Source organism: Perna viridis, chromosome 9, assembly GCF_037379345.1.
Source record: "Perna viridis isolate PV_CMFRI_1.1 ecotype Kerala chromosome 9, ASM3737934v1, whole genome shotgun sequence".
In the NCBI taxonomy this organism is placed as follows: domain Eukaryota; kingdom Metazoa; phylum Mollusca; class Bivalvia; order Mytilida; family Mytilidae; genus Perna; species Perna viridis.
In genome coordinates, this window is record NC_142453.1 from 6,980,901 (window position 1) to 6,996,753 (window position 15,853).

The 15,853-nt window shown below is 32.7% G+C and overlaps 2 protein-coding genes across 3 annotated transcripts in view; one reads left to right on the plus strand and one right to left on the minus strand.

The window, feature by feature from the left end:
• Positions 1–4,003, plus strand: part of LOC148606493 (uncharacterized) — a 28,469-nt gene extending 24,466 nt beyond the window's left edge. For both annotated transcript variants that reach the window (XM_088547307.1, XM_088547308.1), the window contains one exon: positions 1,146–4,003. In XM_088547307.1, coding sequence (XP_088403433.1) covers positions 1,146–1,390 — 245 coding nt within the window. In that variant the 3' untranslated portion in view covers positions 1,391–4,003. The remainder of the gene's footprint in view (positions 1–1,145) is intronic.
• Positions 4,004–9,267: 5,264 nt separating this feature from the next.
• Positions 9,268–13,034, minus strand: LOC148606494 (uncharacterized). The gene is made up of 3 exons (XM_088547129.1): positions 12,857–13,034; positions 10,021–10,051; positions 9,268–9,560 (listed from the first exon to the last, which is right to left on the minus strand). The coding sequence occupies exons 1-3, from the start codon at positions 12,917–12,919 to the stop codon at positions 9,352–9,354; spliced, it is 303 nt and encodes a 100-aa protein (XP_088403255.1). The 5' UTR covers positions 12,920–13,034; the 3' UTR covers positions 9,268–9,351.
• Between the last annotated feature and the right edge of the window lie 2,819 nt (positions 13,035–15,853).

Sequence of the window (15,853 nt, forward strand, 5' to 3'; positions counted from 1 at the left end):
TTGTAATAATCATGTAAAATCTGAAAAATGTGATGCACCCAAATAAAGGCTACATATTTTTATTTTTGTAATTAAGTTGTTTTATGGGTCTATTTGATGAAATTTGAAATTATTCACTCCAAACTGTCTGCTCTTAGAAATTAATCAACATTGAAAATCTAACAGATTCTATTGTATTTGAGTGTCATTTACAGAGTTATCTCCCTTAATTTTGAAATCTACAGAGCATCCTATATAATTTTTATCTCCTAAGAACAAGGGCTATATGAAAAACTGAATGTTAATTTCTGTTAACTCAAACAAAATATAAAAAATAAAATTATGTTGGCTTTTCAGCCATGAATCACATTTTGCATGATTCTTAGATGGGGTGCTACTTAACATGTCTGACTGCAAAATTTATCCTCATAGGAAATAATTGACCTTCGAAATTTTTCACATTGATAGCCAATTTACAGTATTATTTCAACTTACTAAAGTAACTTTTATTATTTTCACAAATTCACCCGAAGTAGATTTACAGTATAATATGCAGGAAGCAAAAACTTTCCTTTCAAGCATAGAACTACATATTATTTTTGATTGAGCAGAGTTATTTGTGTAGCATTATCATTTTTGAAATATGCATCATAATTAACATCTAAAGAAACCACAAAATTTTTACCATACAAATTGTACAATACATGTACTGGTATTTTAAGTAGTTGTCTTTGTAAGAATCATGCAAAATCTGAAAAAAATGTGATACACCTCAAAAAGGCTACATATTTTTATTTTTGTAATTAAGTTGTTTTATGGGTCTATATTATGAAATATGTAATTATTCATTCAAATCTGCCTGCTCTTAGGAGATAATCAACATTGAAAATTCAGTAGATTCTATTGTATTTGATTGCCATTTACAGGGTTATCTCCCTTAATTTAGAAATCTACAGTGCATTCTATATAATTTTTATCTCCTAAGAGCACAGGTTATATGAAAAACCACACGTTTATTTCTGTTTACTATGACATTTCAAACAAAATATCAAAAATAAAAATATGTAGGCTTTTTACCCATGTATCACATTTTTCATGATACTTGGCGGGAGTGCTACTTAAAAATTCTTGTTTTGTTAAAATTTCTCTCATTTATATCTTTGTAGCTGGGTTTGTAGTTTCATGGACACACAACAAGGAAACAGAACATCTATTTTATTTCTCCAGTGATGGAAAACTTCAATCCATTCTCCCTTTTCTGGGAGCAGGACCTTTCTCATTCTTTTCGGTGTTTCTAGAAGGTGATTCAAAGTTGGAGGAGAAATACACAGGACACTGTACAAGAGGCTGGTACCTTTATCTCAAGGATGGTCGTGGAGGAATACTTGGAGTTAAACTAATGGACTGTTGATTTTTTTAAAATCTCAAATTTATAGCAGTGGTCAAAAACAGTTTAAAATATACCTTTTATTTGATTGAAGCACTGTATACATGTACATGTACCTTATTTTTAACATTTCACATGGTAACTTTTATGCCCATTGTTTTTGAAGATGGGCGGTATGGCATACAGGGATCATCCTGTTAGTCTATCAGTCTGTTTATCCATCCACACTGTTGTTTTCTCATTGCAATTGTTTATTACAGCCACTTGATATTTTGACAACTACTTTTTATTTCTAAAAAGTACTTAGTAGGTTAATAGTCATGAAAGAAACACATTATCAACCCACTATTTGATTGAAGAAACTGCATTTTTTTAAAGCTCCAGATGAAAATTTATTTCAATCAGTATTGGAATGTTTCTCACCATTTTTTTTAATAATAAGATTTTTGGAAGGAACAAAAAAGTAAATTATGTCCTAGCCACCTTATTCTGAGGAACCCTAGCTGGTACACCTCCTTTTCAAAGTTTCTGGATCTGCCACTAGTTTTCATTAAGAATTCAACAAATATCTGATGCTCCCCCTCATATAGATGAAATGAGGCTGGTGTTTAATCCAAGTATCATATTGATGTATCAATGATGCAATATGAATCTGTTCAGTTTAAAAAAAAACCTGCAAGACAATAGTGTGTTATGTAGCCATATGTCAATCGGTAGTATTATGTAGTGTCACTAGGTACTAAAAAAAGATAGAGAGTGCCTCTCAGCACATTCACATTTTCACTTATCGGGTTTGTTCATGGGTTTGACCCCTGGCTGATTTACATCAAAATGTTTTTTTTTCTGAAAGCATGAAGTATGTACCATTGGATGGTAAACCATAATCAATCAATCAATCAATCCACTTTCCTAAGTACATGTCAACAATGAAGTAGCAATGGCACCTAATTTTTATGTCTGGATGGATGATAAACTCACGATAGAAGTGTTCGTTTATCGTGCTTTGGTGGTCGTTTAGTGTTTAGTGTGTGCTTAGGTATTGTGCGTGCGGGAACCTAAACGTCTCAAGGAGTTTATGTGGTATGATGGCAAATGAGAAAGCCATTCATCAAATGCCCAGCAGTGCACAATTTATCTTCTACAGGTCACCACAAAGCCTTTTATGATGGCATTTTCATAAAGCAAGCTGTCAAGGCCCCCAAAATAAAGTGAAACTATTCATAAAAGAGGAAAATCGACCTAATCTATACAAAAAAAGAAAGTGAAACAAAAAACCATGAACATTAAACATGTTTATGAGCTTACAACCCTCCTCCTAACCTTGGGCAGTGGTGGGAAAAAACCAACAATAAAAATCTTTCTAATTCGGATGGATACAGATATACAAACACCTTAACGAACCTGACAAAGGACAAAAAGTTGTAACTTTTGCAAATCATCAAATATTCAGCATTTTACATCAATATTATGTTAGTGTCAAAGTAACTTGGATTGATTTCATTCTGTTTCAAAACAAACCTGGACAGGCTTTAGTAAAATTGAATATGATTCAAACATATCACTGATTTCAAAAGTTATGTCCCTTATCCTATGTCTACCTCCTTAAGCCCACAAAATAATTTTGTGATGCTTATTTTAGCAATACTAATGTCGTACAAGTCTTTTAATTTGTTACTATTTATAGTGTGTTAGACAATTGTGAACTAACCTAATAATTGTTAAAGATGTGTATTTATTAAAGATGTTTATTACATCTTTTATATACAATTTATTTTTATATGATCTCAAAATAACTTGCATTGTTTGATGTTATAACATATGTCAAAATTTACTAACACTTTGAATGTTATTTCTGGAGGTTATTAGGTACAACATATCTGCATTTTTCCTTCATGTGCCACACCTTATGCACATTTTGCCTGATTCTTAGACAGAGAAGTACTTAAGTGCATAGATTTGTTATAGTTGATACCACAAGGTTCCATACCACGAAAGTTAACGCAGTCAATAACTCAAGTTTAAGTGAATTTTATCTCCAAATAAAGTAGTAGGGATTTATTATGGGGGTTGAAGATAAGCTCAAGGAAGCAACCATGCAATAAGTTCATGGGTTTGCACTAAAGTTATATTGTCATTTTCGGAAATAAACAAGAGCATTATTTGCAAAATTGACTCTAATAATATTACAAAGCTGCCAAGTGTCAATACGAATTGACAGATGCCAATCATTCTAAAAGGCATTTTATTTATTAATGATACTGCCAGTTGGACATTAGATGGATGAGGTTAATGTCAATTGACAGTAATTTTATAATAATGGAGGAGTGGGGAAAAAGATCTTGAATTCGTTCAAATCGGTACTTGTTTGGTGATAAATAAGTTTGTGAATGACTGCATTGTATCTATACAACCACATAAAGATGTTTGAACTATGCATTACTATGTAAAAAAAGATTTAGTGCATTTATATTGGTAAATGTTATCCTTCACAGAGCAATCTATTGCATAGGCATGTGCAGTATAATTTCTGCTCGGGACAATATTTACCATTATAAATGCAATAACTATAACAACGCAAGTTTAATTTCACAACCAAAAATGCTGTGATGTTTTGTTATTAAATATATCTGTTACCTTTTTCATTTGTTTTCATACTTTTAATATGAAGCCGAATGAACGGCAAAACTTTACATGACCATCCATAGCAATTCTACTTTGAAATGGAAGGAAGGGAAATTAAGAGTAGGCAAAACCTAAAAGTTATAGACGACATACTATTTATCATGAATCTTGGTCTTGTAGAAGCTTGTTTGGTTGGTGCGAGTTTTTCAGATCCCTATCGGACGGAAACAGGACGTCCGGCAACATACGACATAGGAGAAAACGTATAAATTTACGCATCCTACCAATATTGTCCACTGATATGAATTATTTTGCTCATATTTTTAGCACTGTTTTGCAAATATACATTTGGTAATAAGCAACATTGTATTGACAAATTTGACACAAATTCAAATGAGATTAAATTATTAAATTCTGGTTTAGAAAATGTCACCCATGCCATAGAATATCATAGAATATCAAATGTAAGGTTTTATTTCATAACCTGTTTGTGATATAATATGATTAAGGCACAGTTTACAACTGAGGATCACACTTACATGTACACATTTCCTTTCATTTGTCGGTTGCATTGAAAAAGGGGCGAGATAGGATGGGTAAACGATCCCGTTGATACTGTTCCCGACAAAAATGCGGTAGTCACTGCTTTCTCCACAAATCAGAGGGAGATTAGAGAAATGGTTATTGTTAACATAAGGAGCCTCGGAAATTACCTTTTCATGCAAATGTAAAAACGTTGGTCACATTAACGATAACACCAACGATACTTAAGTACCATTCTTTCTGGGAATCAGGCAATCATTTTTTTATTCGGTTATTTTGTCCCATATGCATTCGATACATCTAGAAAGCAACTTAAAAGCTATTTAGATATGTCCTGAAGCATCTGAGACTTTGATATTTTTGACGGTTTGTATACTGTAAAAGTGGGGAAATTTTCCCGCCATTTTTCCATAGTACTTATCGACTAAATTCGACTTATCAATATCTTAAAAAGAAACAAACTTCATTAACACTTTGATAGTTATTTCTAGGGGTTATGAGGTATATATACTGGTATGATACAGTAAAATCTCTGCGGTTTTTTTTCTTCATGTGCCACACTGTGCATATTATGCCTGATTCTTAGACAAAGAATAAATTATGTACTTCTAAGATTAAGGTATGGATTGACTTGACTGGCTATCTGTTCGGAAGATGATTAAATCAACAAATCAATTGCTTCGTATTAGATGTATTGTTTTCAATTGCTTTAACTTAGTTTATTATTAATTTGAACTGAGGTTTACAGTTTAAATTTTAAGGTTTTACTCTGAATTCTTAAACATTCCCAATACAGTTTGCTAAGATTTTAGCGACATGCAAAGTTGAACACATTAAGGAAAGTTACATGCCGATTACGTTTCATTGCGATTAATTATAAGACGTATACACGTACTGAATGTCCTTTTAGGTGTTTAAATTGATACCCCGATGTCTGAAGGTGGGACATGAAAAGGCCCACATAAATTGCCCTGTTCTTCATTAAAATAACTCGAGCATTTACATCTGAATCTCCACGCAAATATTGAAAATAATATTTTGTCGTACTATTGCGTTTTTCATGTAAAACAGCAAACGAAGAAAAAAAGGTAACACAGAAATGCCTTCCTATATCGTTGGTTGTCGGGGAAACTGACCAGAGAACAAAGATGTTTATATCTGTTTTTATAACTGCGGTCTCCTTGTGGGCCTTACTTGTCAAACATGTCATATTTTTATACAATTCTAATGTTAACCACAATCGTTCACAAGTACTCATCAAAGTAACAAACATATGACAATTAAAAACATTTTTTATTGACAACACAAAAAAGTTCATAAAATTAAATCGAGTTATTCAACTAAATGTAACACGTCATGACGACCCTGTTAGGACGTCAATTCTGACATTCTTAAAATGGTTTTGAGACATCACAATCGTATAGTCTAAGAATAATCAAGGGAACAAGGACCCTAGCGGAAAACAAAAGAATGTCATCCAGGGACATTATTATCACGCATAAAGAAAAAATATAGATTGAAAGTACGACGGAAAGAAACACCCGCCGAGTTGCTCATAAAAAGTCAAGTCCAGGGTAGACGAAACGGGAAACGACATTAAAGCCTAATGTTAATATAAACATTAACGGATGTAAATCAGTTGATATATAAAAGAATATCGATCAGCATACGAGACAGAATATCATATTTTTAGCAAGTGGACGTAGGAGTAATCAAGGGAACCAAGGTTATAGCGGTAATCAAAAGAATGTAATCCAGGGACAAAGACTAGACATGGAAAACAGACATATACAACAAAGAACATAAAGTAACTAAAATCATACATACAAAGTAACAAAAGTAAATGAGCAACTCGGACTCCACTAAAAACTGGGAGCATGGACCAGGTGCACCGGTAGGGTAAGCGTCCTCTGCTTTTCTAGAAACACCCGCCAAGTTGCTCATAAAAAGTCAAGTCCGGGGTAGACAAACGAGGAAAGGAAAACCATGACCCGTTGAATAAATCAGTTTTCATGGTGCTGATGGATACATCAGTGTACAGAGTGTACAGAGTACAGAGTGTACAAGAGTGTACAGAATGATAATAATATGGTTTGTTGCCAGTACCTAGTATAATTTGAGCTTTTTTTGTGAGAGAGAAAAAGATAAGTTAAAGGCACATATGTTTATCATGTGTCCTGTATAATTATTGAAAAATCCTGTTCAGATATGTGAAAGCGTTATTTTTAACATAACGATAAAGAGCCGTGCAGGCGTGTAGACGATTTTCTTTCTCGGTAATTGGACCCCTTTCCCTCCAACAACCTACTGTAGTTCTTTGTTCAAAACCAAACATACTAAATGCATTTATAAAAAAAAAAGTAATTACCAAAAGCTATTCACTTTTTTGCTGCATTTTCATGACACACATTTGTGTAGCTGAATGATTAATTGTAACAATAAAACCGAATAACTATATTTGTATATCAAGATAGCAATATATACATAGTCGATGTGAAATTTTGAAAATCAAAAACAAGCCTTTTATCCCTATATTCTAATATAAAAACAAATAGTAACCCGGAGCGTTCAGTTGGTTGAAGCACTGTGTGTTAACTACATAGTATTGTTGATAAGAATTACACAAATGTATACTACTTATGTAATTAGAAAAGATCATTAACTCTTAGGGGCATATATAAAATCAATGTCTATATCATTTAAAGGATAATAAACATGTCACCTATTGATAATTGCACTCACAATATTATCAGGTATGCCTAGTATTTTTCTGTATTTACATCAAGGTAACATATACTATTACCAAATCTATGAGAAAAAATATTGTCATTATTGCAAAAACAAAGCGAACCGACTCTTTCTCTGAAATAAACGACTCCATCTGTTATGATATCTTTATAAGTGGCATCTTGGCCCGTCGTACTTTCAATCTATATTTTTTCTTTATGCGTGATAATAATGTCCCTGGATGACATTCTTTTGTTTTCCGCTAGAGTCCTTGTTCCCTTGATTATTCTTAGACTGTATGATTGTGATGTCTCAAAACATTGACCATTTTAAGAATGTCAGAATTGACGTCCTAACAGGGTCGTCATGACGTGTTACATTTAGTTGAATAACTCGATTTAATTTTGTGAACTTTTTTGTGTTGTCAATAAAAAATATGTTTTAATTGTCGTATGTTTGTTACTTTGATAAGTTCGTGTGAACGATTGTGGTTAACATTAGAATTGTATAAAAAATATGACATGTTTGACAAGTAAGGCCCACAAGGAGACCGCAGTTATAAAAACAGATTTAAACATCTTTGTTCTCTGGTCAGTTTCCCCGACAACCAACGATATAGGAAGGCATTTCTTTGTTACCTTATTTTTTTTCGTCTGCTGTTTTACAAGAAAAACGCAATAGTACGACAAAATATTTTTTTTCAATATTTACGTGGAGATTCAAAGTAAATGTTTAATACGAGTTAATTTAATGAAAAGCAGGACAATTTATGTGGGCCTTTTCATGTCCCGCCTTCAGACATCGGGGTATCAATTTAAACACCTAAAAGGACATTCAGTACGTGTATACGTCTTATAAATAATCGTAATGAAAAGTAATTGGCATGTAACTTTCCTTAATGTGTTCAACTTTGCATGTCGCTAAAATCTTAGCAAACTGTATTGGGAATGTTTAAGAATTCAGAGTAAAACCTTAAAATTTAAACTGTAAACCTCAGTTCAAATTAATAATAAACTAAGTTAAAGCAATTGAAAACAATACATCTAATACGAAGCAATTGATTTGTTGATTTAATCATCTTCCGAACAGATAGCCAGTCAAGTCAATCCATACCTTAATCTTAGAAGTACATAATTTATTCTTTGTCTAAGAATCAGGCAAAATGTGCACAGTGTGGCACATGAAGAAAAAAAAAACGCAGAGATTTTACTGTATCATACCAGTATATATACCTCATAACCCCTAGAAATAACCATCAAAGTGTTAATGAAGTTTGTTTCTTTTTAAGATATTGTTAAATCGAATTTAGTCGATAAGTACTATGGAAAAATGGCGGGAAAATTTTCCCACACTTTTACATTATATAAACAATCAAAAATATCAAAGTCTCAGATGTTTCAGAACACACTTAAATAGCTTTTTAGTTGCTTTCTAGATGTATCGAATGCATATGGGACAAAATAACCGAATAAAAAAATGATGTGCCACCCATTGCCTAATTCTTAGAAAGAATGGTACTAAAGTATCGTTGGTGTTATCATTAATGTGACCAACGTTTTTACATTTGCATGCAAAGGTAATTTTCAAGGCTCCTTATGTTAACAATAACCATTTCTCTAATCTCCCTGATCCATCATGATGTAGATAAAAAAAATTGATTCCAATCATTAGTGATATGTTTTTGAATTTGATTAGAATTGATAACAATGAATAACTTAACGTTATGTCAAGAACGATTGGTGACAATTGACCTGAACATACCTCCGACACAATGTTCGTTGCATCTGAGCAAAAGCATATGACACAGATTACAATCACCATCAAAGTCGATTTTTTAGTGTTTTGGCTCTTTGTGAGCAAAGGATTTTTTGACTTGTTCTTAGACTGGTGAGTTTAAAACTCATGACCACTGTACTGGTAACAATAGATAATGTTAAGGCAAGGTAAAGGATATCAGCGAAGTAAATATTATTCGAAAACTTAAAACAGATAAGCCCACCACAGTTATATACAGTTGAAGTAAAATTCCACAAATAAGTAACTGTAGAACACATTGATGTAATGACTGAAAATAAAACTGTTCCAACTGAACATTACCCTGTCAAGTATATCTTACTCCATAGTGGGAACAGCATTGCAAGCAATTTCTGTACACATAACCTGCATGTAATGCAGACAGATATCAGATGGAACATTTTCGTAGATGCCTCCACAATGTATAAAGTGTAGATCATGTTATTGTATCTAGCTGGTACTGCTCCTACTATCCCAAAGTCTAGGTCAATTTGAGCTTCTTTCTGATCTATAAATGATCCTAATGTTATGAATATAGCAGTGCATGATTCGGAGAAAGCTTGAACTGACAGTAATATCATGACAGGTTTTTGGCTTCTTAAATTGTTGAAATAGATATAACATAAATAAGTTAATTGTTACAATAAGAATAATGTACGTCCGCAAATTCTTGAGCCCGTCTTAATTTAGGAATTTCTGGGTTCTGTATATATCTTTTTTTTCGTTATCACCTTTAATTTATTTTTTGTGTTACCTGAGTATATACATTTTATCGGCAATTCTTTCGCTCCACCTGTGTATAATGATGTTTGGGGGCCAGCTGCAGCCTGCCCTGTTGTATAAGGATTTCCTCGTCGTTCATTGAAGACCAATGGGTTGCCTTGGGCTACCTAATTCTACTTGGCTGGGATTTGTCTCTTTGACATATACACCATACCTATTCTCGTTATATTGTAAATTCTACAAACCTTTGTCAAAAGTTATTCTTCTACCTGTCATCTGAAAAAAAGCACAAACGTATCACAATAAGTTTATAATATTTCATAAAATATGTGCTCAAGTATAATCTAGTTTTGACACTTCCCTACCGGTGCACCTGGTCCATGCTCCCAGTTTTTACTGGAGTCCGAGTTGCTCATTTGCTTTTATTACTTTGTATTATGTTTTATGTTACTTTATGTTCTTTGTTGTGTATGTCTGTTTTACATGTCTGGTCTTTGTCCCTGAATTACATTGTTTTGATTACCACTATAACCTTGGTTCCCTTGATTACTCTTTCATTGTATGTATATATACATTTCTTTAACGAGTGTTTTCACTGGGGTAAAGCAGGTGACGGTTATCCAAAGATGGAGGACGGAAATTCCGGTAAGATTTTTTTCTTTAATAAAGTTGTCTATTAAGTTTTTCAACAAAATAAATATGACAAATAGTTAATCATTCATCAATGCTTGATATTTGAAGCGGGGAGTATATGGGTAAAATGTATGATTAATGAAAAATTACAACGTAAATACATCGGTGGGATGACCGTTACGAAGAATGTGGGATGACCGTAACATAATAAGTGAGACTGGCAAACGGGATGACCGTAACGGATTTATTTGGCACAAAATACAAAGTATTGACCATAATATTGTAAAGGATATTGATATGTGTTAAATACTTACTTAATTGATCTATTATTTTGGGTTTTTATTCATAACTGTAAATAGACTGGGAAAACAGGAGAACCTACACCTTTCTAATACTTGTTGAAGTTAATATTTGAGAGTTTTTGTGTTTAAATTTGTTATTTAAAAAAAATGTCTACCTTTTTTCTGTTTTGTCCCCTGCATGTTTATTTCAGTATCAAATTAAGTGAAGTATTAAAGGTGCATATTATATTTTTTTAATAATTTATGTTATGTAATAAAGAAGGTATATAACAATAATATATATGCTTAAACTGAAGCAAATATATCTAACGTAGTTGGCAGCTTAGTTAAGTAAATGGTCCACGCTTCATGCAAGCCTTAACTGCCCCCTTCTCGATCATTGTACATTGTAGTATTATTCTATTTTATGGCCAAGAAAAAAAAAACAAGTCTATTTAAGATTTCAAAGGATGAAAAAATGGTACAATGTATGTGGGTAAAATCCTTTCATTTCTGAAAATTATTTTATATTGACACTTACGGGAGGTTTTTTTTTACTTTAATAGTGCTCAACTAAGAAATGATAGTTTGGCTGCATTTTATCAAAAATACCATAATAATTGTGCTGGTTTAGGCAAAAAAATATTGGGACGGTAATGTAACCTTTGACAGGCATATTTTTTTTTCGCTGAACATGAGATGCCATCATAGTAAATGAATGTTTGCAATATATAATATCAGTCATTGGTAGAAAGTGAGCTATTTCAAATGTTTTATTGTATTTTGTAACATGACATTATTTTATACAACTAGACTAGCTTGAACCAATAGATTTGTACCAAATAAATTTACATTATGGATCTATTGACTCATCAAACACTCTACAACTTAATATTCTCATGTCATTTGATATGAACAAACGTTTACGTCTTGTGTCTATTTTCTTATCATAGCTGTTTTTCATTTCTCTTATATGATCATAATTAAGATCTCAAATAAAATTGCAGTATGAAATTAGAAATTGTATGCCACACATACACTCCGTGCCATATCCAAGCCAACAATATTGCCTACCACACGCGCACAGCCATGCATGTACAATATCACGATGTTTCTGCATTACACGGGGGTACTTCAAATTATTCAAAGATGGATCTACGAAACCAATAATTCTACGTGCTAATTTTTTTTATTTTATTTTGAACTAAACACCGCTTGTAGTAAAACCCACTAAGAAATAATAATGTATTAAATATATCAATTTTCACATAATTCAGTGAAATCTTTCGTAATTTATCGTTTATCATTATGGTAAAGTCGAAATATTTTTGTTTCTCATGTTTCGAACATCTCGTGCCGCATGTTAAGATTTTTCGTTTCGGTCATCCCGCCGTTATTTTTACCTTGTAATTTGCAATTGTCAGTATGAGGTTTATTACAAAATCCATGAATAGTTATTGTAGACTTAGTAATTTTATCACAACTTAATAATGGAAAAGGGCTATTTTCCTTTATGGTATCCAGTTTCCTAAGAATCTAACAGTGATTAGATTATATTGTTTGACTGGTCTTGTAACAAAGAATGATGTAAATGGTCAGGTCAGTTATATTCATTTATGTCCTAGTGCACTCATTCTTATTGTAACCTTGATTGGAAGCACATCAGAATTTCTGTATCATAACTAAGATGAGTAGTTGTTCCCAACCTGTTAAAAACCCTATCTTAAAACTATGTTTCCCTGATTCCGGATCAGCCCTTTTATCAATCATCGGTGAAATTTATTTGAAAAATAAATTGAATTATTCAAAAGGCCATACAGGATGTCCGAAAGAGTGAGTGTTGCTTGTTGACAATTAAACCTGAAAATAATGTTTGTTTTAACCGGTGAACTGTTCGAACCATACAATAACCGAATTTGTCGGAAGACATTCCAGCAGTTATTTTAATACGATATGATTTTTTGTTTTCAAACGACACAATGTTATCAGTATTTTCCAGAGGAGAATAACAAAAGAAACTGTACCGACTGCCAAAAAAAAAGCAAAATCATTACAGTAATTCCCTTTTAGGAAAATTGTTATGACAAGATGAGAGTGCACTAAAACTGAATACAAAGTATTGATTCAATTAATTTCTTAAAATTGTTAAATACAACTTCATACGAACCTTTGCTGTCTTTCTTGAATTTTTTCTGTTCCTTCTCTTATGGAACTTCTTTATGTCCGCCATAACACCTTGAATGTTATACGAAAAGATTTCTCCGAGAGATTTTATTGGATTCAAATTGCAGAAGGTCACATCCGGAAAACGAGTTGCTCCATGTATGAAGGAAATTTTAGTGTTGACTTTGCCGCTGTAACTGTAACAAAATGAAATTGTGTAACAAACTAACGTGAATTATTATAAAACAGAAGTAAAACATGATTATGACAAAAGCTGTCACTTCATACAGAAGACAACTTGATTTTTTGTCTTACATGTGTTGTTGATACCGCGATATACTTATTATTGAACAGAGAAAACATCTTGTCCCATATCCTTTGCATTCATTGTTGTTATCTTAAGGGAACGAAAATTCAATTATCGGATGTAAAATTTGAAGTTTACAAGACTTATGCCCTCAACTAAAATAAGAACAGCAGTCTTCATAATACTTTAACAATCAATTAATAACTGTACTCTTTATCATTTTACAGATCAACATAATGTATTAGAAAACTAGGTGTATAATGGAATTAAAGTCCAGGCGATCGGACTACATATACCAACGTTTTAACTTGGAAACAAGACATGAATTAGTTAATTATATTTGATGAGAACATACCAGTAATAGTTATGTAGCAAAACGTTCTGAACAATAACCATTATCATATGTACAAGTTTCTTAAAAATAAAATCGATAACAAGGTATATAACAATGTGTTTGTGAATGTAAATAAAATAAGTAAATTAAATGTGAGTGGTACAGCATCAATGACATTTTGAAATGGTCTTGTCATTTGCTTTAGGGAATTTAAGGAGGTAGACCAAGGATAACTCTTGAAATCAGTGATATGTTTGTATCATATTCAATTTTACCAAAGCCTATTGATTAAGGTCTCGTTTGAAACAGAATGAAATCAGTTCAAGTTACTTTGTACTTACATGAGATTGGGATCGGTGTAAATACTGAATACGAATACAAACGTTCCAACGATTTGTAGGAGGTATGCCCTTACCTAAGGTCTATTTTTTTTAACTAAATCAATGAAGGATCAATCAAAATGTACAAATAGTTCAGAAAATATTTAAACGTAAACATGTAGGGACTATTTGATATCAGAAAACACATGATATATTAGTATGCAAATGTGTTCATGAACAGCGAGGCTGACGATTGTTTTTACTATAAACAGTAATTCCAAGCTTCACGCAGCGCGAGACGATTGTTTGACATTCCGATAATGTCGTGCAAAATTATTCACATTTTCAGACCTCTGCAAGAGTTTTGCGTTTTCGCAGAGCTTCCAGATGCGTAAATAATACTTGAATGTCATACGCATATTTCCCATGGCCGCACCGGCCACTGGGGCAAGTGAGGCACTAAAATTTTACCACCTGTGATATTCAGTTTTCATTAGAATAATTTTATGACTATAGATAGGACTATACTTTATAAAAACTGTCTGAGTTTAAACGGATAAAAAAAGAACAATGCAATTTAGTTATTTCTCTATTGACTTTCCATCATCTGCTTACAAAATGTTAAGTTTTAAAAGGCGAATAAAAATTTATGTAGGCGTTGGAAATGCAAATCATTCATCTTCGGATTGTTACAAACTAAAGAAATATACATCTCTTGAATGGTTTAAACTTTCTACTTACACCATATACATATTATCCATTGTCCGTATCCCCATTCCCCACTGAGAATTTTCTATTCACAATCGAAAAATCCCAATTCCCCCCATGGAATCTCCATTGCAAATTTCTTTTCAAATATTTACATTACTAAATTAAAATTCATATTTATAAATTCTTTAACCTTTAAACTGATATATTAATTCTAATTTAAGATATTTTTCACGTCAATAAATATTTTTAGAACAATTTTGTCGACCCCCCCCCTCCCCCATTTCAAAATCCCCATTCCCCATACCATTTCCTAATTCCCCATCCCCGATTCCCTATTGATTGGGAAGTTTTCCCCATACAAGTACTGCTCTCCCTTTAAATCTTGGGTATTTTCCTACCCTTTTTTCTTAGCCGTTTGCATGCGTGATACCCCGGCGAACGCCCCCTACCCCAATAAGTTAATTATTTTTTACCTCTTGACTTTTGCCTTTAAAACTGTACTATAAGTTTGCACATTTGCATTTGTACACCATTCCCATGACTTTATTTTGATAGAGTGGGAGGAGTTTGTTAGTTTATGTGCAATGTGGACATCCCACTTAACTATTTTCTTACAATGGATACTGTCTAAGAAAAGGTTTCAGCTGCCATTTGCACGTGTAATTTTACCTCTGATACTGTGCTATAAGTCTGCATTGTGGACATCCCGCTCTCAAATTATCTTTACATTAAAACTGTGCTGGAATGCTGCTTGTCATGAGAAATCCTGCTCATATTATGCTCGTAGTTTGAACATCTGGTATAAGGACATTCCTCCACATGTTATCTTACTCTTGCTACTGTTCTAGACAATCTAACAAAGGTACATCCCACTCATCTATCATCTTACCATTTATACTGTGCTTACAGTTTGTTTATCTACCATGTTATCTGCCATGTGGATATCCTGTCTATGTATACTCTTACCACTGAAAAAATACTTGAAGTTTGCTTAACCAAATGGACATCCTGCCTATCTACTCTCATACCATTGATATTGTGATAGAAGTTTGTACTAACTGTCATGTAGACATTATACTACATGTGTATTTTTACCTTAAATACTGTACGCACTATCCGTATGCTTATCTGCATTTGTGCATCCCTCTCCATGCATAATCTTTCCTATAATATCTATGCTAGAAGTTGGTATATCTGTCATGTTGCCATTCCTCTATATAAATATTCTTACCTTTATTGTTACCCTTGTCATGTAAAATCTCACTTCATCTGTGTGTTTATCTTTGATACTGTAGTATAAATTTGTAGATCTGCCTTGTTGACATGCAG

Coding starts and splice junctions, on each gene's coding strand:
- LOC148606494 (XM_088547129.1), bottom strand. CDS start 12,919: ATGGCGGACATAAAGAAGTTCCATAAGAGAAGGAACAGAAAAAATTCA. Junction 10,052..12,856: donor ATTCAAGAAAGACAGCAAAG/GTTCGTATGAAG, acceptor GCTTTTTTTCAG/ATGACAGGTAGAAGAATAAC. Junction 9,561..10,020: donor AAGAATAACTTTTGACAAAG/GTTTGTAGAATT, acceptor GATCATTTATAG/ATCAGAAAGAAGCTCAAATT.